This window comes from Etheostoma spectabile, chromosome 13 (assembly GCF_008692095.1).
Source record: "Etheostoma spectabile isolate EspeVRDwgs_2016 chromosome 13, UIUC_Espe_1.0, whole genome shotgun sequence".
NCBI lineage: Eukaryota > Metazoa > Chordata > Actinopteri > Perciformes > Percidae > Etheostoma > Etheostoma spectabile.
In genome coordinates this window covers 27306625-27328100 of record NC_045745.1, presented here as the reverse complement: position 1 = coordinate 27328100, position 21476 = coordinate 27306625, and the positions used below count along the sequence as shown (strand labels likewise).

Here is a 21476-nt window from a genome sequence, read left to right as displayed (position 1 = left end):
TTACACCTTGATCAGTTTAGTAGTCCTTGTGGTGTAACAGGGATCTGGGGGATGACAGGCAGTAGAGGTGAGATCGGGGTGAAGGAGAGGGCAGATGGGTGCTGAGAGAGCGCAGTGCAGATGGATAGGTGACAAAAGGTGGCTCTACCTTCAAAACATTCAAATATATTATTATTATTTTAGTTGACGTGCATAATGCAACAAAACAGGTTGAGGATCGTAAGGAAAGAAAAAAGAAAGCTAGATGTAAAATATATAAAGCCCGCTATCTCATTTATTCTGTAACACGTGTGTGTGTGTGTGTGTGTGTGTGTGTGTGTGTGTGTGTGTGTGTGTGTGTGTGTGTGTGTGTGTGTGTGTGTGTGTGTGTGTGTGTGTGTGTGTGTGTGTGTGTGTGTGTGTGTGTGTGTGTGTGTGTGTGTGTGTGTGTGTGTTCCACCCCGCCCAAATAAGTCATCTTTCCTCTGTGATTCATTGTTATTTTGAAACGGAAAACCTTTGCAATTTAAATACAAAATGAGGTAAAACGATTTCCAAAACCTCAAACTGCGCCCAGGCAGTTTGAAGAGGATTATTCTAGGATCTGTTGAATTTGTTCCATAATATGTCAGATGTTCAGAATTAGTTTTTAATGTAATTAACTGAAATTGAAGTCAGGCGTAGGGTTGTAATGCTGTAATGTTAAAAAAGAAAGAAAGAAAGAAAGAAAGATATTCATTTCAGTGTCTGGTATTTATCCTGAAGTAGATAGAGTGACAGTTGAGGTGGGTAGTCAGTGGGTGTACTCCTGAGAGGAAGTTGGTTCCAAACAAACAGCTCAGTCCAACCATCCATATTTTAATAGCAGTTACGCTTTTGGCAAGTGTTAGATTCCAGTTTTATTACACATAACACATTTGGTTTTCTACATTTTAAACTGGAGGGAAACCATTTAAATTAGCTAGATGGAGGTTCACATTAGAGCCCGACCGATATATCAGTGGGACGATAATAGGGGGCCGATATTGGGCCTTTTCCGATTTATTGGTATCGGCATTTATAATTTTTTTTATTTTTATTCATCATAAGCATTTATAATGACAAATAAATGATAGTATAGCATAGTTTTTCCACCAGAGGGCCCTCTACAATGTCCCTGTTGGCAAACCTGATTATTCTTTTGTTAATGTGTTTTTGTTTATAGGACTTTAAGTTTGTATTTTTATGCATTTTATTTATCAGGACTTTAATATATTTTGATATTCCTCTGTTCTGTTGGGAACTCATAAATAACTTTGAATAACTAATCTGTTTATGTTGTGTTACGTGTTTCTGGATTCTTTATACATATATTGGCCGATATATCGGAAAATTGGATTTTTAAATAACCAAATATTCGTATTGTATCGGCCTTAAAAATCCTTTATCGGTCGGGCTCTAGTTCACATGCAGGAGATAAAAAATTACAAACGCATAGTTTACATCAGAACTGAGCTCAAACGAATGGGCATGATGGAAGACCCTGAGCATCAGGAAACTGCTAAGGGAAGGAAATCCTACTAACAGGAAGTGCTTAACAAAGAAGGAACCCTTACTGAAAATAGAGCAGGAGGATACATTGCCAGCTCAGGTGGTAAAAAATAAAAACTACTGTGAAACTGTAGTTTCTTTCTGGTTGACTTTAGTGTCTTTTTTATTTCGTTTGGCAGTGAGATGTGCCAAATGCTGTTATGTGTGCAGAGTAGAGACACCAGATGTGTTAGGAGAGCACCCTCATGTTTTTTCACGTTACATTTACTATGTCTTGGATGCCCTTCACAAGTAAGTCACACAATGCAAATGTGCTGTATATTCTGTCTGAGAAGCATTGTTTTGACCTCAGAACTCTTCAAGTTGACCTTTCTGATGACTCCAAAAGACGAAATTTAAGAAGATTTAAGAAGTACCTGAGGTTTCTATAACCCCTATCAAAGCTATAGAGTAGTAGTATTCTAAAATTGTGTTCTAATTTTACAATTTAATTTTAGACAATTGCTGTGTTTTGAATAAATTATGGCCGCTTCCAGTGATCTTCACCGAACAGTGGTGGAGGAGCTTTTTGTCCATGTGAGCCTGGTAGTTCACATGTGGGGAAGTCTTCCTTGCTAAATTTGTTCCTAGAGAGGGTCCAGACTCAAGGCAAGGCCTATATGATATATGACACCTAGCTGAGGCAAACCAGGGCCTGAAACCTGAAAGTGGAGCTCACAAGTGAGCACCTGGTGGTCAGTCATGGACGCTTGGTGCTCCTGTAAACATAAACCTTTATTCAACATACTGTACTCATATTTCCAAAAATATTTGCCACCAACAATAGGCACAGTTGTTTAGCGTGCATTCATTTTCATTCATCATTCATGTTTATGTCAGAATCATGTGAAACCAAACCGTGCGTCCTAAAGTGAACAGACCACATAACTGCTTGTTCCTTAGAGTACTGTTAGGCTTTGATAAAGGAACACAACAGTGCCTACCATTCGGCTATAGTCAACTTTTCTGTTCCAACTAAATGATCAACTACCATCTCATTGTAGACGTTTCTTTCGATTTCTGCGCTCTATACAAAATGAACCTGCAGTGAATGATCATTTTAGGTACAGTATGCTGGTGTGAAGAGAGCACATACTGTGCAATTGAATGCAATGAGGTAACTAAACTCAAGGGGCATAGAGGCAAAGTTCAAGTGAGGAAACATGGCGTGAAAGCCCCTTGAGGCAAATTTTCATTATAAATCTTTATATATATATATATAGGTATAAATATATATATATTTTCTAGGGTAGACCTTGCATGACTGCTTACCATATTTCGTAAAAGAGGGAAGTTTTTAGTGACACCAATTGGCACAACACATGAAGAATCCTTTTGTCTTTGCTTTAAGAACATTTGAGACAGCCAGAGATTGAGAAAAAGAGCAAAAGGCTCTCCCCATCTGGGTAGCATTATTCAGATTCCTCAGTGTTGGATATTTGATGATGCTGGCAAAGAAAAGAGAGTGAGGCGTGGAGACAGAAGGAGGGGAAATAGGGTAAGGATAAACACAAGGGGAGGGAGACCAGAGGAGGGTGCTGTTTTCTCACAGAGACACTGGCCTTGACAGCACTCCCCAAAAATGCCTAGAACGGGAGGGACCGTAAGAAGGGAGGAATCTGATGGTCCATGCAGGCAGCCCATTTGATGTAAAAGTAGTATTATGTTGAACTTGTTGATTATGAATGTTGCTTGGAAAACCAACCAGTTGAGGAATGTGACCGCTCAGACTAATGTCAGATTGATAACAAACTTTTAAATATCTGCAGTGATATTATGATGATGATGGAAGTTATTTTGTCAACAGTGGAAGACAGCCATGAGGAGACAGGCAGTCTTTCTGTTAAAACACTTCCATAAGTCACATCCCATGTGAATCTGTCTCAGCTTGTGGGAGAAAAGGGAGGGCGCAAACTAAACAGGGAGGGAGGGAAAGAAAGAATGCAAGGAGATCTCATCATGTGATTTGTTTTTTCCCCTTTTATATAGCTGCACAGTGATTACATGTTTGTAGTTCGGGGCTCTTAGCTAAATTTTCCACACCCTCTCGGCTCTCTTTTTCTCTGGCTCTTCCCAGCAGCTTGCTTTCCCTTGACTTTTTTTTTTGTCCAGTTACGTGACGTGTGAGTGGAGTTCCTGCCCTTGTTTCATGCAAGATACTTCAGAGGGAAGGTGAGGGACTCACGGAGAGGCGGACATTTACTTGACCTGTCAAAGGGAAGATTAATTGAAGGTATAAACAAGAGGGGCTGTTTGTGTTTTGGCCAAAGTGTGTGCCGTTTGTCTTCACAGGGGAGCCAGACGAGAAGGAGGAAAGACGTGGAGAAAGAGACTAAAGCTGAGAGAAAGTAACTGACGTGGGGAAGAGAGAAGAAGAAAAGTTGCCTAATTCTGTCACCCACTGGCAAAGGTGGATGACAAGTTACAGTTGAGGAGTCTGACACGGGAGGAGGAGCACCTGGGGGGGGGACCACCAATTGAGCCTTCTTCTTCCAACAACAACAGAACAGGATGAGGTACCAAGGCCGGGTAAGATCCTGACTACTGTGATGCTCCTTGTTGTGTTTTCATGTTTAGTGCTGCACACTGACTGTATTTTATATGTGTGCATTATCTGTGCCTACACAGTGAAGCACAAAATCCATTGAACCAATTCACTGTCTCACTCATGGAGGGGAAAGCAAAACAGAACAATGAGTCTCTTAGAGCTTTTTTTCCCCTCCATGTATGAGTCAGTGTGTATTTTGGTTTTTGTAAACGCTTAAACCCAAGCAGCCCAAAGAAGATAGACTTGGTATTTTCCACCATATGCATTACTAGCACATCAGTGGTAGAGAGCCAGCTGTGGTACCAGAGCAGCTCGCCCTGGGACAGAGTGGTGGGGCATGCCTTTATAAGGAAGACAATTTGAATGTAGTCGGCCCAGCAGAGCTTAGTCATGGGGCCTGGAGCCAAGTCCCAACGCTGGGTTAGCCTCTTCACTGGTTGTCACTGTGGCTGCACCTACAACCCTGCAGATTTCGCTGACGCTCCTTGGTACTCGGAGTCAAATCCCCCCATGAAGCAATGACTCTCTCTGCTGTAACAACTGAGCCTCAGGTCAGTTCACTGACAACACAGCTACAGGGATTATTGCATGCAGCTTTGTTGTCTTCCCCTCCCCCCCAGACCTGTGGTCTTGAAGGTATCTCGGCCACAGTGTCTCCATGAAAATGATTTTAATTTCATTCAAGATATCCTCAACCCCAGCGGTAGTGGTAGAGATGTTTTGGATAAGGCTCCTCATCATTAAAATTGAATTAGTTTCACGCGTTATAGGGATAAAATCCCGCGGTTAAAAGTTAAAAATATAACTCATGACTGCTAAGAGATTCTTGAAAACAACATTTGCTGTGTTTTTGAGTAAAAAAACAAAAAAACAAGTGAGGATACCAAGATTTTTACACAAATTTGGATGTTTTCGGGCATTTCAAAGGTGGACACTTCCTTATATGCTGCCAGCACTGCATAAGTGCATAATCGAACATAAGCAACATGAGATCTGAGGATTACGGAAAGAAAGATCCATGCAAAAAGAGCCTGTTACAGTTCAGAGGCAGGTAGTGCTGGTCAGCGTCAGCCACCATGAAAGGTTGATGTGTATGCTGAACACATGGAGGTAGTTTCATAAAAATGTGCAAACCCACCTTGAGCTATGTTCCATAATATGTGATAAGCCCCAAACCACATTGTTACAAGTCATTACATTAAGAGATATGTTTCTCCCTGTAGCCTCGATAGATAAACCACATTTCATTGTAAGTTACCACTGCCAAAGAATAATGGGAAATGTTGCAATTAGCCACAACTGTACCTTCATGGCATCCCCCACACATAAAGCTGTGTAAGGATAAGTGTTGGTCTGCACTGCTAATTATTCCAACTTAGCCTTTCAGGTGTGAATCCAAGTTCTTGTTGACCCTGCATGCAAAAACACGTCTCGTCAGTGTTGGATATGAAAGCATGCAGAGTTGCTGACACAAAGCAGAGAAACCTTTAGAGGCATCCACTTAACGCCTGCCCTAAATCTGACCTTAACATTCCTTAGTTGTATCCTTTGGAAAATCTGACAGTGAACTGTAATTGCTATCTGTAGGAAGCCCACCTGCTAGAGTGGGAGAACAATACTCCAAGGTGAAGCAGAGAGGAGGGGCTGCTGTGGAAGTGTCCGGTGACTTTCCTTTGCTATCCCTTCTTGGCTATCTTCCACTGTTGTCCTCTTTGTTTTTGTAAGGATTTCCCTGCATCCAGTGCTCACAGATTTTACCGGCTTTAACCAGCCAAATGATACCCTTGAGAGGCTCCTGCAGTCAAGAAAAACAGAAGTCCTGTGGAAGTCTAGCCCCTTTGTTCCACTTTCTGCTTGTTTTTTTTATATGAATGTGTTAAGAAAAACAGCAGGGGCTTCTCACATAAATGTTTCTTTGATACTGAAAATAGAGTGCAGCTGGTTTGGATGGGGTGTAGTGCATTGATTACACACTGAATTGTGTGTCTGGACATCTTTCATCAGTAAGTATTGACTGCTTTCTTGGATCTCTTCATATGACTTTGCATGTGGCTGTGTGTAATATCTTACATTAGGGCATATCTGAGATCTTCACTCTGCCACTCTACCTCTGACTGGTCATTATTTCTTGTCTGCACTACAGTGTTTGCAATCTCGGGGGTGTTGACATGTATGCACACTTTCCATGTGGCATCGGTTAAATCCTGTCTGGTGATATGGAGCTGTGTGTAATGTCCATACATCTTAATCTCACTATCGTATAATAGAGGAGTCTGACCTGTCTATTTGTCTTTTGGATTCCTTAAATGTCTTTGTTGTTTAATCTTGGCAAGACTTGGTGGAACTGTTCTCACTTTGTGTGTTTACACAGTTGTTCTGGCGATGCCGTTAGTAAGACTTTTAAAATGTGTCTCTCTTCATACATAGATTCTATCTTGTGATATAATTATGTGGCAATTATTGTAATATTGAGTGTCAGATGTTAATTCTTTCATAACTGGGTGAGGGTATTATCATCAGATGAAATGGAAATAGGCCTTTTGTGCCCCCTGCTGGTCAACAGGGTGTAATTGCATCTATTGGAAGGTTAACAGAGGGAGCAGAAATCCTCTCTCTGTAGTAGTGCTGAACTTTGTGTTTCATGTCTGTACCTCTCTGTAATGTTCCTCCTTGTCTCTCTTCCTGTAGGAGGTGGATGTTGAAGGAAGAGTGCGCCTGGTGATGGAGAGTGCCCTGACCGCCCGGGACAGGGTCGGGGTGCAGGACTTTGTCTTGCTGGAAAACTACAACAGTGAGGCAGCCTTCATAGAGAACCTACGGAGACGCTTCGGAGAAAATCTCATCTATGTAATGAAGCCAGTTTCCTTCATATCTTCCAAAACCTTTCAGTTGATGTGATGAAACATATGTACATGTGTTCTAATATTTTGCCTCAGACATATATTGGCTCAGTGTTGGTGTCGGTGAACCCTTACAAAGAGCTGGAGATTTACTCCAAGCAGCAGATGGAACGCTACAGAGGGGTCAGCTTCTATGAGATATCGCCGCACATGTGAGTCCCTTTATGGTCCTCACACATTTATTTATCAAACTCCTCCACTTTTCTCTGCTATCAACTGAAGCAGCTAATAATCACATGGCATGCTGAGATCCATGCAATCAATCTGATTTTATTGAGGCATGCATGAGCTATTCAATGATAATCTGGATATATGTGTATTATATGCTTTAATACAATTTGTATAGCTCATAGTTATACTGTATAATGGTGCAGAACTTTAGGGCTGCAACTTACAATTATATTCCTCAAAAAATTTAAATGTTCAGAACAAAAAATATCATGTAATAATGTAATGTTTACAATAAATGTAATAATATAACATATGTAAACAACTGACTAGCAAAAAACAACAACATTTCATTCATTTAAATTAATTCAATTCAATTCAATTCAATTTTATTTATAGTATCAATTCATAACAAGACTTATCTTGAGACGCTTTACAGATAGAGTAGATCAAGACCACACTCCAGAATTTACAAGGACCCAACAGTTCTAGTAGTTCCCTCCAGAGCAAGCAACAGTGTGACAGTGGTGAGGAAAAACTTCCTTTAAGGAAAAAACCTGGGACAGACCCAGGCTCTTGGTAGGCGGTGTCTGGCGGGCCGGTTGGGGTTAAAAAGAAGAGTGGCAATAACAATCACAAAATATAGTAGTTTGTAGTAGTTCTTTGTAGTAGTTTATGGCATAGCAGGGCACTGTGCGGCATTACAAGGCACAGCAGGGCGTAGCAGGGCACCGCAGAGAGTAGCAGGATGTGACATGGGAGGACATTAGCGGGACCATGGCAACAGCTGCAAACATGATTATGGAGACTCCCTGATCCAACATGGTGGGTGAGAAAGAACATAAGGACTCCGGGGAATGACTCCCCAGAGCTAGGTTAGTAACAAGCATTTCTGGGACATGGAAGGACACAAGTGGAAAGATAGAAAGATAGAGGAGAGAGGCGCTCAGTGTGTCAAAGGAAGTCCCCCAGGTGTGTAAAACTATTATAGCATAACTAAGAGAGACAGGGTAAAGAGAGGAGCCTGGTCAGGCTGTACTGCCCTGCCTCTCTCTAGTGTTATTATATTGAAGTAAATGAAGTAAAGTGTTTGCGTGACTCTATTCCCCCGCCATGTTTCCCTCAGCTACGCCGTGTCAGACAACACTTACCGGGCCATGCGGACCGAGAGGAAGGACCAGTGTATTCTGATATCAGGTGAGAGCGGAGCAGGTAAAACAGAGGCGTCCAAGAAGATCCTCCTCTACTACGCTGTCACCTGCCCCACTAATGACCACATGGCAGCCCTTGGTGACCGCCTACTGCAGTCCAATCCTGTTCTGGAGGTATTTAAACTGTTCAACCTGAACAGCCACTATCACTGTTAAAAGCACAGGGAACTTAGACTTATTTTGTCTTTCGCAATATGTAGTGTCTGTCTGTCGGGGCTGAGAAATCCGAATGATCTTTGCACATTTTTTTTTATTTGTAAATACTTTTAATGTTTTTTCCTGAGTGTTTGTTTTTTTATTATGCTATTGTTGCTCTTAATTTCACTTCCTCGCTCTAATTTCCTGCCTTTTTTTCTTTGCGCAGGCATTTGGCAACGCCAAAACACTTAGGAATGACAACTCCAGCCGCTTTGGAAAATACATGGATGTCCAGTTTGACTTTAGGGTACACACTCCCTCCTTAGCTTTCTCACTCTCTATATAAATCATATGTGGTTAAACCATACTAATAACCACAGTTAGTTGAGTTATATCCTTGATAAAAGCTCAAACACTTAAACATATAGTGTGCTTTTAACCATTTTTTAACTGTTGTCCGTACCTCCTCCTAGGGGGCACCAGTGGGCGGTCACATCCTGAACTACCTGCTGGAGAAATCCCGTGTAGTGCACCAGAACCACGGTGAGAGGAACTTCCACATCTTCTATCAGCTTCTGGATGGAGGAGACAACGACCTGCTTACCACGCTGGACCTGGAAAGAAACCCTCAGAACTACAATTATCTGGTAAAGGTGTGTGTGGTGTTTTCTTTTAAAACTGAGGCCCATGCATTTGCACCATCAGTTGTTATGTAATATTGAATTTTCTTGTTCAGGGCAACTGTCCCAGACTCAGCTCCGTCAGTGACAAGAACAATTGGAAAGTTGTGATGAAGGCCCTGTCTGTTATTGGCTTCACTGAGGAGGAAGTGCAGGTCCGTAGCAACCCAATCCAATGCGAGCGATGTTCTTACAATCTGCATTATACTGGGAATATTATTTTCCACCACAAATGTGTCCACTGTTTATCATCCTTAATATTTTATAGTGGCCAAACATCATATTTTGTATCATCATAAACACATGCAGGACAACTCTCTTGTACTCTACACAAATCCCCAAAATAGGGTTTTAAACCACAGGACCCTGTAAAGCTTAATAGGGAATCTGTATTTATTTTTTTATCCAAAAATGTTTTGTATCATTTGCTTCTTTTTTTTTCAAGGTTTTAAATCCTGCATTATTCCCATCAACTTGCTGCCTAAAACATTCTTTAGTGACCAATTAAATATGTGCGTTAGTTTGAAAAATATATTTTTTCTTGAAGTAAAATTTTTCTGGTTTTAATTGTGTATGAAGGAATATATTCTCTGTGACTGTCCAGTTTTTTATTTAGTTAAAAAAACAGATAGTACATCTGTGTGGTTGTTGTTAACTGTCTTTCCTGTCTGACCTCAGAAATTGTTGAATATCATCGCCAGCGTTCTCCATCTGGGAAACACTCAGTTTGGGGAAGGAGAGGAAGGAGAAACTTATATCACCACTGAGACTCAGATAACAAATCTCGCAAAGGTCAGAACAGTCCCACTAGTATTACTGGGTGTTCAAATATGCAAAAATACTTGCAAAAAGGCTTAGCTGAGCCCAGATGTGTTGTTGTTTTCCAGCTGCTGGGTGTTGATGGCTCAGCCCTCAGGGAGGCACTCACTCACAAGAAGCTCACTGCCAAAGGAGAAGAGGTGACGGCCTTTTTGTCCTTGTTTTTTTTGTGTTTTCGCCTGTTTGGTGCGTACTGTGAGAATTTATAATTGTGTGTCATGGTTGCGTGCCTGTGCATTACAGATGATCAGCCCTCTAGATTTTGAGCAGGCAGTGTCTGCCCGTGATGCCTTAGCCAAGGCCGTGTACGGTCGGACCTTCACTTGGTTGGTGGAAAAGATCAATCACTCGCTGGCTCTAAAGGTGCAGGAACAGTTGAGATAACATCTCAGAAACAACAGTGGCAATTTCATCATCATGTTGTGGGGCTGTTGTTGTGTTTTACCATTGATTGCATGCTGTTGACTTTATACACAGGATGAAATCTACCACAGTGGTAAGGGCTGCTCAGTTATAGGGCTTCTTGATATCTATGGCTTTGAGGTCCTTCAGCACAATAGGTATGGGTTATATTCATTTCTTAATCTGCTTCACAGTCTCTTAACCAAATTGTTTGGTAATTGTCTCTAACGCACATACCTTTTGGACATAACTCTAGCATTCCTTTGGCCTAAGTGTTCCCTTTAATTTTTGACAGTTTTGAGCAGTTCTGCATCAACTATTGCAATGAGAAGCTCCAGCAGCTGTTCATTGAGCTCACCCTGAGGTCTGAGCAGGAGGAGTATGAGACAGAGGGAATTGCAGTAAGTTAGTTGTTGTTGGGTACTCAAAGCAAATATGTTTGATATACTATTATTATATTTATAAACATGAATATATTTATATGTCCGTGTGAATGCGACATTGTTCTCCCTAACTCTAATTTCAGTGGGAGACGGTGCAATACTTTGACAACAAGATCATTTGTGACTTGATAGAGGAGAAGCACAAAGGCATCATCTCCATTCTGGTGCGCATGACAACTACCACGTACATTTGTATGGCTGTCTGCATGGTGTTGTCTTACCCTCGGTCATTGTAGGTACAGTTAAATAGTGTGACTGTTCTTTTCAGGATGAGGAGTGTCTGAGACCTGGAGAGACCTGTGATGTCTCCTTTTTAGAGAAATTGGAAGACACACTGGGCGGCCATCCCCATTTTGTCACGTAAGCATCATGTCCGGTCCAATATTATTTTGACAATACATAGACTCTCCTTACTACAGCTTGTTATATCAGAAGGCCTATGTATGTTTAATGTGTGTTAATTTGTGTGTGTGTCTTTCAGTCACAAGTTGGCAAATGGAAAAACTCGCAGGGTAATGAGTAGAGAGGAGTTCAGGCTGCTGCATTATGCTGGAGAGGTCAACTACAACATCAATGGTAATCTGTAGTTATTCATGCACGCATTCTACAAGTATGTCAGAGCATGACCCACAACCCACTGATTCCTTAATGACAAGCTGCCGTGTTATTGTTTATGTGCTTCAGGTTTCCTAGATAAGAACAATGATTTGCTGAACAGGAACCTGAAAGAGGTGAGAATAATGGAACTGGACACGGTCGAGTCTCAGCACAACCTTTGAAAACCTCTATGTTTAGTGCCATTGCTTGAGGGAAGAGGAAGGGGGGGACATGTTGTGTTGACATGTGGTTGTGTGGTTTGGTCTCTGTTCAGGTCATGTGCCAGTCAGACAACCAGATCCTAAGTCACTGCTTCCGCAGAGAGGAAGTGATAGGCCAGAAACGCCCAGAGATGGTGAGAATACGTCTCTCTCTTTCTTTCTCTCTTGCTTTCTCTCACCTCTCTCTCTGTCTCAGTATCCCGAGTATTTTTGTGGTAATGATACAAAGTAGTTTACAAACACTTTAAAAAAAAAACCAAAACATGCACACAAATATACAGAGAATTTCCAATAGTTTCATGTTCTTTTTTTTTTTCTTTCTTAGGCGGCCACTCAGTTTAAAAACAGCCTGACGAAACTTATGGAGATCCTCATGTCTAAAGAGCCGTCCTACGTGCGCTGTATCAAACCTAATGATGCCAAGCAGCCAGGTACACTTTTACATCTTGTACCTAAGTTGAAAATATAAATCTAATTTCCACACAGTTAATGGTACAACAGAGTCATGAGATGCTGAGAACACTCCTTTAAATAATAACGGTCTCACTCACTGATTACTTTAATGGATTTAATTGAATTTATTACCCCGCCTTTTCTGTCAAGGGTTAGTGTTGGTGTTAATACAACTCAACAATTTCTGCAGACGTTTCACAATAAAAGTGTCCCAGGGAAGGGAATAAATGATGCCCTCCGAGCCATTTTAATGTGAAAGAGATTGATCAGACAATCAGAAAACATAAAAAGCATAAAAAAGGACCTATAAAAAAAAAAAAAGGAGAATCTGAACTCACCATATGTAATCTAATGTGTATAGTATAGTATAGTATAGTCAGTGTTTTACTGTCAGTAAATAAGATCTCTCCCTGCAGGAAGGTTTGATGAAGTCCTGGTCAGACACCAGGTGAAGTACCTGGGCTTGATGGAAAACCTGAGGGTCAGGAGAGCTGGCTTTGCCTATCGACGTCGCTTTGAAGCCTTCCTGCAGAGGTGACTGAGCTTCTCTCTGAATGGCTTACCTGACTGTTTGTTCTGTTTGCTCTATGTTCAGCCTGCTGTCAATATAATTATGTACAAATGGCCTTAGGTATAAGCCCCTGTGTCCTGAGACGTGGCCCAATTGGCATGGCAGACTGGCAGATGGGGTCTCGGCACTGGTCAACCACCTAGGCTACAAAGCAGAGGAGTACAAACTGGGCAGGTAATGTGTGGTTGGAGGGTGAGTGATGGTATAGAGTGGGAAAAGGGTTTGGTAACGGTGGTCGGTGCGTTGCTTAGTGGGTACTTTTTTAAAGAAAAAGTGTGAATGTGTAGTGTCATAAATAGACACAAAAGGCAGCACTAGATTGGCTTGATTAGTGTGAAGAAGAGTCCAAGGAGACAAATGTAACGTCTCTAAAAATAGAGTCGTGAAGGGTAGTGACACGGATGGTGATCACGAAAGGCAGCACTAACATTGACTAATTAGTGTGAAGGTAGTCTCAAGTTTACAATTGTGTTTTATCTATTTTATGGGGGGGGGTTTTTTTAGGATGCTTGTGTTTTATCTGTTTAACTGAGTTTGTGTAAAGCACTTTGAATTGCCCTGTTGCTGAAATGTGCTCTACAAATAGAGCTGCCTTGCCTTGCCCACAACAGATTATGGGGCCATGCATGCAAGCAATTTGGATTGAAGAGCTCCTCAAATGGCCGTCACACATTGCTTTGTTTACTTCCGGCAGGTCAAAAATCTTCATCCGTTTCCCAAAAACTCTCTTCACCACCGAGGATGCACTTGAAGCAAAAAAACCCGACATAGGTAAGTAACCTTGGCAAGGATTGATAACATTTCAGAATTGAAATGAAAAAGGAAGATAAAGACCCTGTGTCGAATAATACCTTTATGAAGTTGTTAATGGTGTCAGAGAGGTAATGATTCAACTCTTTTTGTGGTAATAGTTTGTGGTATCGTTGAGATGTCAATTTTATTGTGTTTACAACTATTAAACAGAAAACAGTCTCCTCACTGGAATCCTCCCCCTCTATTGCAATGAACACATTTTGACCACATGGATATATGATGAATCCACAACATGGCCTGCTAAAGCACATTATATATAATCAGAAGGCCAACTCCTACGCTGAACTATAAATTAGCATCTACAGGAACCCCTCGATGAAAAGGCATAAATCCGCCTCTGATCTCTTTGATTTGTTGGGTTCCAGCTTTGACCCTGCAGACGTCATGGAGAGGCTACAGGGAGAGAGCCAAGTACCAACGCATCAGACGTGCAGGTCAGAGCCCCTCTCACTGTTGGCTCTTTCACAGTTTCCTGCCTCTCCTTTACAGAACGGTGTCCCTAAAACTGAAATGAATACAGACATGACTACTCACAAAAGGGATCAAGTGTATTATGTTTGTTTATTTTAAATGCATTTAAATTTAGCCTTGCAACCACATGTTGGGCTGAGTGCCTTTCTAGATGGGGTTTTACTCTCACTTCCACTTCTCTAAATGTTGATTTTGGATATCTTCCATTGTCATATTGGAACTATGTGCTTTATTAAATATATGCAATATATAAAAATACTTTTGCTTTGGCCATAAAAGTTTGGTCTACATTCCAGCTCATGTGTTTGGGTGTGTATGCTTTTGTGTAGTTTTTTCTAATTTCCCGATTTCAACAAATCTATTTGGGCCTAAGCTGTCTTTCTGTGCTATACTAACCTTGGCATGTTCACTCTGACCGAGTATAAACGTTACCTTGGTGTTAATATAAGCATGTATGTGTATGTATAGTGATTGTGATCCAGTCTGGGTGGCGAGGGATGAAAGCACGCAGGAGGGCTAAGAGACGTCGACAGGCTGCTGAGTTAATACGCAGGTGCTTCACTGATACTTTGTCACTGTTGGTTTCTGGATGTATTTTTGCAACTGCATGTACAGTTAACTTCCTTGCTTGTATGTGTCTTTCTGTTCAGGTTTATAAAGGGCTTCATCTACCGCCATGAGGAATACTGCCCTGAGAATCAGTATTTCCTGGATCATGTGCGCTACTCCTTTCTCAAGAATCTAAGTAAAAACCTGCCCAAAAGCGTTTTGGACAAAAACTGGCCAACACCTCCTCCCTCCCTCATTGAGGTACACACAGAGGGTCCTTTTGATAACTTGCATCATTACAAATGGATAAAAGAATGATTAAGTAGTAGAAGTAAGTAGGAATATGCAGTTATTAATGCAAATTCTGCGTTGTCAATTCCACGGTGCCCTGCAGGCCTCTGAGCATCTGCGGAGGATGCACATGAGAAACATGGTCACAAAGTATTGCAGGAGGGTCCAACCCGAATGGAAGAAGCAGGTAAACCTACTGCAGAAGGCATGGCCTTACCTGCTTTTTATAGAAATAAATCTACTAATTGTTCATCTTGCTTAATTTTCCTTTCTTTCCTCTAGATGATGCAGAAGGTTGTAGCCAGTGAGATCTTCAAGGATCAGAAAGACAGCTACCCTCAGGGTGTTGGAAGGCTGTTTTTGGACTCCAGGCTGGGTACGTATTGATACGTGCTTTTTAATTACCACTGTACTAATTAACAACCACACAGAATATATACTAACATTTACAGAGGTATTCCCTTTGCTTTATATAGAACGTGAGCAAATCAATCTCAAAGTCATCCAGACCCTCGCCAATGACAAAGTGCAGGTGGGATGGACCTTTTTTTTAATCCTATACCCTATAAAAGTACTACGTAACTTTTTTTCAGCTAACTCACACTATATCATGTCTCCTTGTGCTTCTCAGTACGGTGTTTCAGTCGTAAAGCATGACAGGAGGGGTTTCAAGCCTCGCTCTCGCCAGCTGCTCCTCACTAACACCTTTGCTGTGCTGGTGGACCGGACCAAGACCAAACAGAGGATTGACTACACTACTCTGAGAGGTGAAAAACAGCCCTGAGTGGGGAAGGGGCTGCAGTATTATGTTATTATATTTAGCAATGCTATGGAATCCATGATCACTGCTCAGCTCATTTTCATTTCTCTTGTTTTGTTTTTGCTAAAGAGGATGTATAACAGTTGTTACAGTTTTCAAATTAAGTTTTTCAGCAGTCATTACACCTCTCAATCACTGTGTGTTACTTGTGCACTTCTACAGAAATATCCATGGCAACTAAGTAGTGTGTGCGTCCAATCTGTTGTTTCTCGAGGAAAGATACTTTTAACTGAGAGGATGACCATTTATGATTAAACCAAAGGAGATGGGGACATACTGTAGCTTTTGGCTTTTTACCGACTCAAGAACGTGGCTGATGTTACGGAGTAATTCGTTGTGATTGTGTTCTTTAGTTCAGTAAGTACAAGCCAGGTTTTTTCTCTAAACAGGTATCTCTGTAAGCTCCCTCAGCGATGGGATTTTTGTTCTTCACCTGCCTAATGAGGACAATAAGCAGAAGGTGCAGTAAGACACCGCAGTCATCTACATTGTTGACTAGTTCATGACCATGCAACCACTCTAAATCCAGCTGTGTCTCCCTTAGGGCGATTTGGTCCTACACTGCAACCATGTGATTGAGCTGGTGACAAAACTAGCCATGATGGCCAGCAAAGTCAACTACGTCAACATCAGCCCGGGCAGGTGAGGCTTCTCTGACTGTCTCTCTATTGTGGTCATTGGCAACACAAAAGTATTCATGTCACTATCCCGTCTTTTAATCATTATTATTATTGTCATTAGTATTAGGTTTGCTATGGCTCGAGGCAAAGAGGGAATCATTGATTTCGTCAGGGGTTCAGAGCTAAAGGTTACCAAAGGCAAGCGAGGACATCTGCTAGTGGTGAGTCAGCGGCTGTTCTGGTGTCATGTGTGAAGTCTGCAGGGAGGAAGGAGTTTTTATAATACCAAACAACCTTTCGGCCAGCTGACTGTGTTCAATCTGACTTCACTCTGCAGACTGCCCCGCGGATCAACTCCACATGAAGAAACCGAAAAAAACAGCAACCAGACAAACGGTGATCCTTTTAGCTAACTGGAGGATTGCCACTCAGAAGTTGTGTTAGTTTGTAGTTTGTAGCCGACACGATGATACCACAAGCACACACAACATACTCACCTGAAGGAAGATCCCTTATTAATTCAAATGCATCGTTACTATTATTACAAGAACTTATTTAATGTTGCAGTAAAGACTGATCCTTTTTTTCAAAGAGTAGAAAATCATAACATGAAGTCGTCACTGTTTTAAATGCTTCATCGCTTTATTGACAGTCATACATAAATATATTTTCACTTGTATCAAATATCATTTTAAACACTGTATCTCTATATTATAAGAGAAATAAAATAAACTACTTTGAAATAAATAGTATGTTAATAAATAGGTCAATAAATAGTACATATATCTTTGGAAAGTCCAGGAGGCTGAGGGCTTGGGGGAAAAACAGGATGTTGGTAAGTGTCTCTCTGTTGAGGGAGCGTACTGCTAACTTACAGTTAGAGGTGAGAAAGAAACTGTGGGAAATACCCAAGAAGAAGAAAAAGATTGTGACTGGCTTAAATGAGAGCTCCATGACAATGCCCATAAAGCACTAATTGGAGTTAAAACTATTATTCTTAGGGTGCTGATTGTAAGTTCAGCCTGTGTGTGTGTGTGTGTGTGTGTGTGTGTGTGTGTGTGTGTGTGTGTGTGTGTGTGTGTGTGTGTGTGTGTGTCATAGGTGTGTTTTTGAAGCCAGTAGGAGGAAGTCTCTTGCCAGCTTAGTGAGGTAAAGGTCTAGATCCCTCAGAATGATGTAACCCTCCACTCGGCTGTCCCATACTGTTTTTGATCTGGTTTGTGGGCTCAAGGCTGTAGGAGAGGTTGGCTTCTTCCAAGAGCTCTTCATGTAACTCATCTGGAGAAGAAAAAATATATAGTTTTATCAGTCTCTTCCTCCAAAGTCTTAGCGTGGGCTACAAAAGGGGATGAGATGTGAGAGGGTTTTTGTAAGAGGATTGTGGATACCTGACTGCTGACTTGGCTCATCAGGTCCCTCAGGTCCAGCTGAATGTGCCTGATGCCCCGAGGTAAAGTGGTGCCGAACGCCCGCACCACCATATGCTCTTTCTCCTCCTTCTCCAGCTGTTTTCTCTTACACTCCAGCATATTCCAAAAGACGTGCATGTCCCAGAAAGCAGCATGCAGTCGTTCCCAGTCCTGAACGCACAACAAGAGACAGCCACATGATTACATAATCAACTTGTTGCACAACCCCCCCTTTCTGTTCTTGAAGTTATAAAAGGGGAATTCCACTCAAACTTTTCAAAATTTTACATTCTGCAAGAGCAGAAGGTTTTGTTTTTTTCCCTCATAATGGAAAGAAAATCTCAAAAGAAAAGAAATTCTCAGTAAAAAAAAAATAGAGACTGTGTGTTGCAGAATTCCAACCAAGACATTAATGAGATTAATTTCTATTGGAAATGTTTTGAAACACTCAAGAAGATACTAACCGTCAGATTTAACCAGCTGTAGAAATCTGTAGAAAGCAATGGCAGTTCCTTCAACTGCCGGCTTTTGTCCTCAAAATGCTTGTTACCCAACTGCTGCTCCTTCTATGAAAGTCAACATTGAAACAATTAAATATTTGTAGTTAAGAAAAGCTAATGCAGGCTCACAGCAAGAATATGGCCAGTCAGGAGAGAAGGGAGTAGTTTTCAGTACTTACATATTTCCTCTGCAGCAGCTGGACACGGGTTCGGGTGGACCTCGTGAGATGAAAGGAGTTGTTATATTTATTCCTCTGGAGGACTGGAGATGGAGAAGAGGACTCCACACAGTTGAGTACACAGCAAAGGAAGACGAGATCCCGCCACCAAACAGTCATCTGAAACAGAGATATGAGATATATAGTATCTATTGTTTACAGTTCATCATCTTTAATAATTGCAATCCAAGTGCCATTACATCACATTCCGGTACAATGGAGTGCTGTCTACCACACACACACACACACACACACACACACACACACACACACACACACACACACACACACACACACACACACACACACACACACACACACACACACACACACACACACACACACACACACACACACACACACACACACACACACACACACACACACACACACACGGTGACCAAGAGTTCCAGTTATGAAACTTTATGGCAACTTAACTTGCCCGTACTTAGTGACCAAAAGGAAGTCCATTAATATTTCTGAAAGAAAATCCACCCACACATCCTCCGCATTCTCAGACATGTGAGACATGTTTTTTTTTTTCTTTGGACTAGTTGCACATGCATGGAAACATAAGTGTCTGGATTCCTCTAAATGGTTTCAGTGTGGAAGGAAGCATGTGTTCAGCATATTGTCCCCTTTTCATTTCATGGCCTTGCAGCCTTAAATGTCTGTACAAGGTCTTCAATCCCAGCAGACTACAGATTACATACTTTACAGGCACACCTCCTCTCTGCTGGCTAAGATGCTATTCTTCCTTTTCATTTTTGTCAGAGTTGCATCAGGTGTTGTTGGTGCAACATAGTCTTCTTGATGAGTCAACATATTTCTCATTCACTGTAACAAGACAGTGTTGTCTAAGGATCTCCCCCATTTATTGATGACTAAAGCCCCCTCAGTTCTACACAAAGAAACAGCAGGAAAGTTATTAAACTGAGTGGATACTAACCGTCATCAGGCACACAGAAACACTGCAGCTTTCTGACAAGCTTTTTAACTTGAATTTTGACATGACACTTGGTCTGTAAAATAAAATGTTACCTACTGTATAAAGGATTCCATTTTGCCTTGTGCATGTGTCTATACCATTGCCTGATATTTTTTTTGAACATAAGCTCAAATGGTGATACAGTTAACAAATCAAAACATTAAAATATGTACTGTATGTAAAAAGAGCATCAGAACAATGTCTTAATCCATATTTTTAAGTTGAGCTTACCTTGGAGCAGCAGTGAACAAAGCAAGATACCTTCATACTATAGTGAGACTCATGTACAGTTTATATATGTGTCGTGTTGCTTTCGTTTCTGACAGGTCTGGAGTTTTTTCTTTTTTTCCTCTCTCTCTCTCTCTCTCTCTCTCTCTCTCTCCCTCTCTGTTTCAGCATCTTTGTGGTCAGCAATATGATTCAGGCAGAAGTGAAGTTTTGGTTGTTGTTTTTTCTGTGTAGGGGGATGTGTGTTTTCAGGAGCACTGATGTATTTAGGTAGCTAGTGTACAATACCTTTTATTTAAAGTAATGTTTTGAACTTTCTACTCATTTTGTGATTATGTCCTTGCGGTTTTAACCCTTGTGTTGTCTTCCCGTCAGCCATGAAAAAAAGTTATCGCTTTTTCTGACATTTTTGTCGCTTTTTCAATGTTGCGGGTGCTTTTTTTTAATGTTTTTTTCCAACGTTATTTGATATTTCTTTCTATTTGATATATCCCGGGGAGGCTGTGGCTCTGTGGTAGAGCGGTTGCCTGTCAATCGGAAGGTTGGTAGTTCGATCCCCGCCCCTGCAGTCATTGTCGAAGTGTCCTTGGGCAAGACACTGAACCCCGAGTTGCCCCCGGTGCTGCGCATTGGAGTGTGAATGTGTGTGAATGTTTACCTGATGAGCAGGTGGCACCTTGTACAGCAGCCCCGGCTACAGTGTGCTTTGATTTATTTTCTTTACGGGTGACATTCTCTGGTATATTTACAATACAATATGTGTTAATGTACACTTAAACAATACCTATATATGAACTGCTTATTCCTGCAGAGTTTCATTTCAGGATAAATATGAGCTGATAACAACTACTAACCTCTGAAACGCTTTTTAAGTGTTCAGTCTTGACTGTGCATCTGAAGGGAATGTTTGAACAGTCTCATGATGTAGATGAGTAATGACTGACTTCACTGAATCTCACAAAGACGAAAAAAGCACAGAAAAAGGCCCCTATCATCATGGCTATGTGTCTTATCATAATTCCTGGTAATTTCTATTCCATTTTATTTTAATGTCTTAATTTACATGTATTTATCCTACCACATCCCCACTTGTTTTGTTACTTGTATTGTTGTCTTCCCAGTATGTTATATGTAGCTTAGACCTGGAGGGGAGAGAGCCTTTGTCATCTTAATGGATATTTTCATTGGAGCCCTTATGCTGATTTTGTCTTTATTTCCTGCATTTTATTTCACTGGCCTTGTTTTCAATATCTTTGAATGTTCTCTTCAAATAGCGATAATAATGATATTTTTATTTGTGTCATATGGAGCTTAGCTTAAATTCTTCTATCAGGAATACTTCCAAACTAATCACATTCTCTCTCTTCTAAACTGAACAGTTTTAGAGGTATTCGCTTACATTTTTACAAATCAGAAGCGGCCTTGAATTTAATGAGCCAATCACAGCAGGACTTCCCTGTTTTAAACCTTTCTCTTTCTACTGCTCAGTTGTCATTTCAGGCTAAGAGCACAACCCTCCTCCTCCCCCTGCTCCTCCGGTCTTCATCATGCTTTACGGGGCTTTGGGTTCGTGAAAAGCGCTATATAAATTAAATGTATTAGTATGCTCGACTCCTGGTTCCTCCTCCTCAGATTCTGGCATTATAACCCCCTAAAAGAAACATATATACATCATTTCATAATATAATTTCATAACGATGGAGTCTAATCTCCATGTCATATCATGCATTCACACAATAAATCCTTGCATGTCTGCGACATAGTCTCTCCTGATTGGAATGGAATTTATGTGTTTCTCTGGTTCTGGGGAAAACAAAAGCTGAGGTTGTGCTGATTCTACTGAGGCATCGCCGCTGTCATTTAAAGTCAT

The 21476-nt window shown here is 41.1% G+C and overlaps 2 protein-coding genes across 4 annotated transcripts; one reads left to right on the top strand and one right to left on the bottom strand.

The window, feature by feature from the left end:
- Positions 1 to 3840: 3840 nt before the first annotated feature.
- myo1ca (myosin Ic, paralog a) lies at positions 3841 to 17010 on the top strand. 3 transcript variants are annotated; one of them, XM_032533926.1, is made up of 32 exons: positions 3841 to 4077; positions 6785 to 6943; positions 7033 to 7148; positions 8291 to 8489; positions 8740 to 8820; positions 8987 to 9160; positions 9250 to 9348; positions 9872 to 9985; positions 10081 to 10152; positions 10256 to 10375; positions 10490 to 10572; positions 10710 to 10815; positions 10941 to 11021; positions 11126 to 11217; positions 11339 to 11433; positions 11542 to 11588; positions 11729 to 11809; positions 12001 to 12106; positions 12545 to 12662; positions 12760 to 12873; positions 13394 to 13470; positions 13878 to 13946; positions 14452 to 14536; positions 14634 to 14793; positions 14927 to 15010; positions 15106 to 15199; positions 15300 to 15355; positions 15455 to 15590; positions 16033 to 16103; positions 16188 to 16285; positions 16385 to 16484; positions 16601 to 16751. In XM_032533926.1, exons 1-32 carry the CDS (start codon positions 4060 to 4062, stop codon positions 16625 to 16627), a joined length of 3132 nt encoding a protein of 1043 aa, XP_032389817.1. In that variant the 5' UTR covers positions 3841 to 4059; the 3' UTR covers positions 16628 to 16751. The 3 variants fall into 3 exon arrangements, with proteins under 3 accessions (XP_032389817.1, XP_032389816.1, XP_032389818.1); XM_032533925.1 differs by having other exon boundaries at positions 8987 to 9166; XM_032533927.1 differs by lacking the exon at positions 3841 to 4077 and adding an exon at positions 5846 to 6099 and having other exon boundaries at positions 8987 to 9166; positions 16601 to 17010.
- On the bottom strand, positions 16852 to 19770 carry LOC116700643 (uncharacterized). Its single transcript, XM_032534024.1, has 5 exons — positions 19610 to 19770; positions 18352 to 18510; positions 18137 to 18238; positions 17652 to 17843; positions 16852 to 17541 (listed from the first exon to the last, which is right to left on the bottom strand). The coding sequence occupies exons 1-5, from the start codon at positions 19643 to 19645 to the stop codon at positions 17359 to 17361; spliced, it is 672 nt and encodes a 223-aa protein (XP_032389915.1). The 5' UTR covers positions 19646 to 19770; the 3' UTR covers positions 16852 to 17358.
- Positions 19771 to 21476: the final 1706 nt, after the last annotated feature.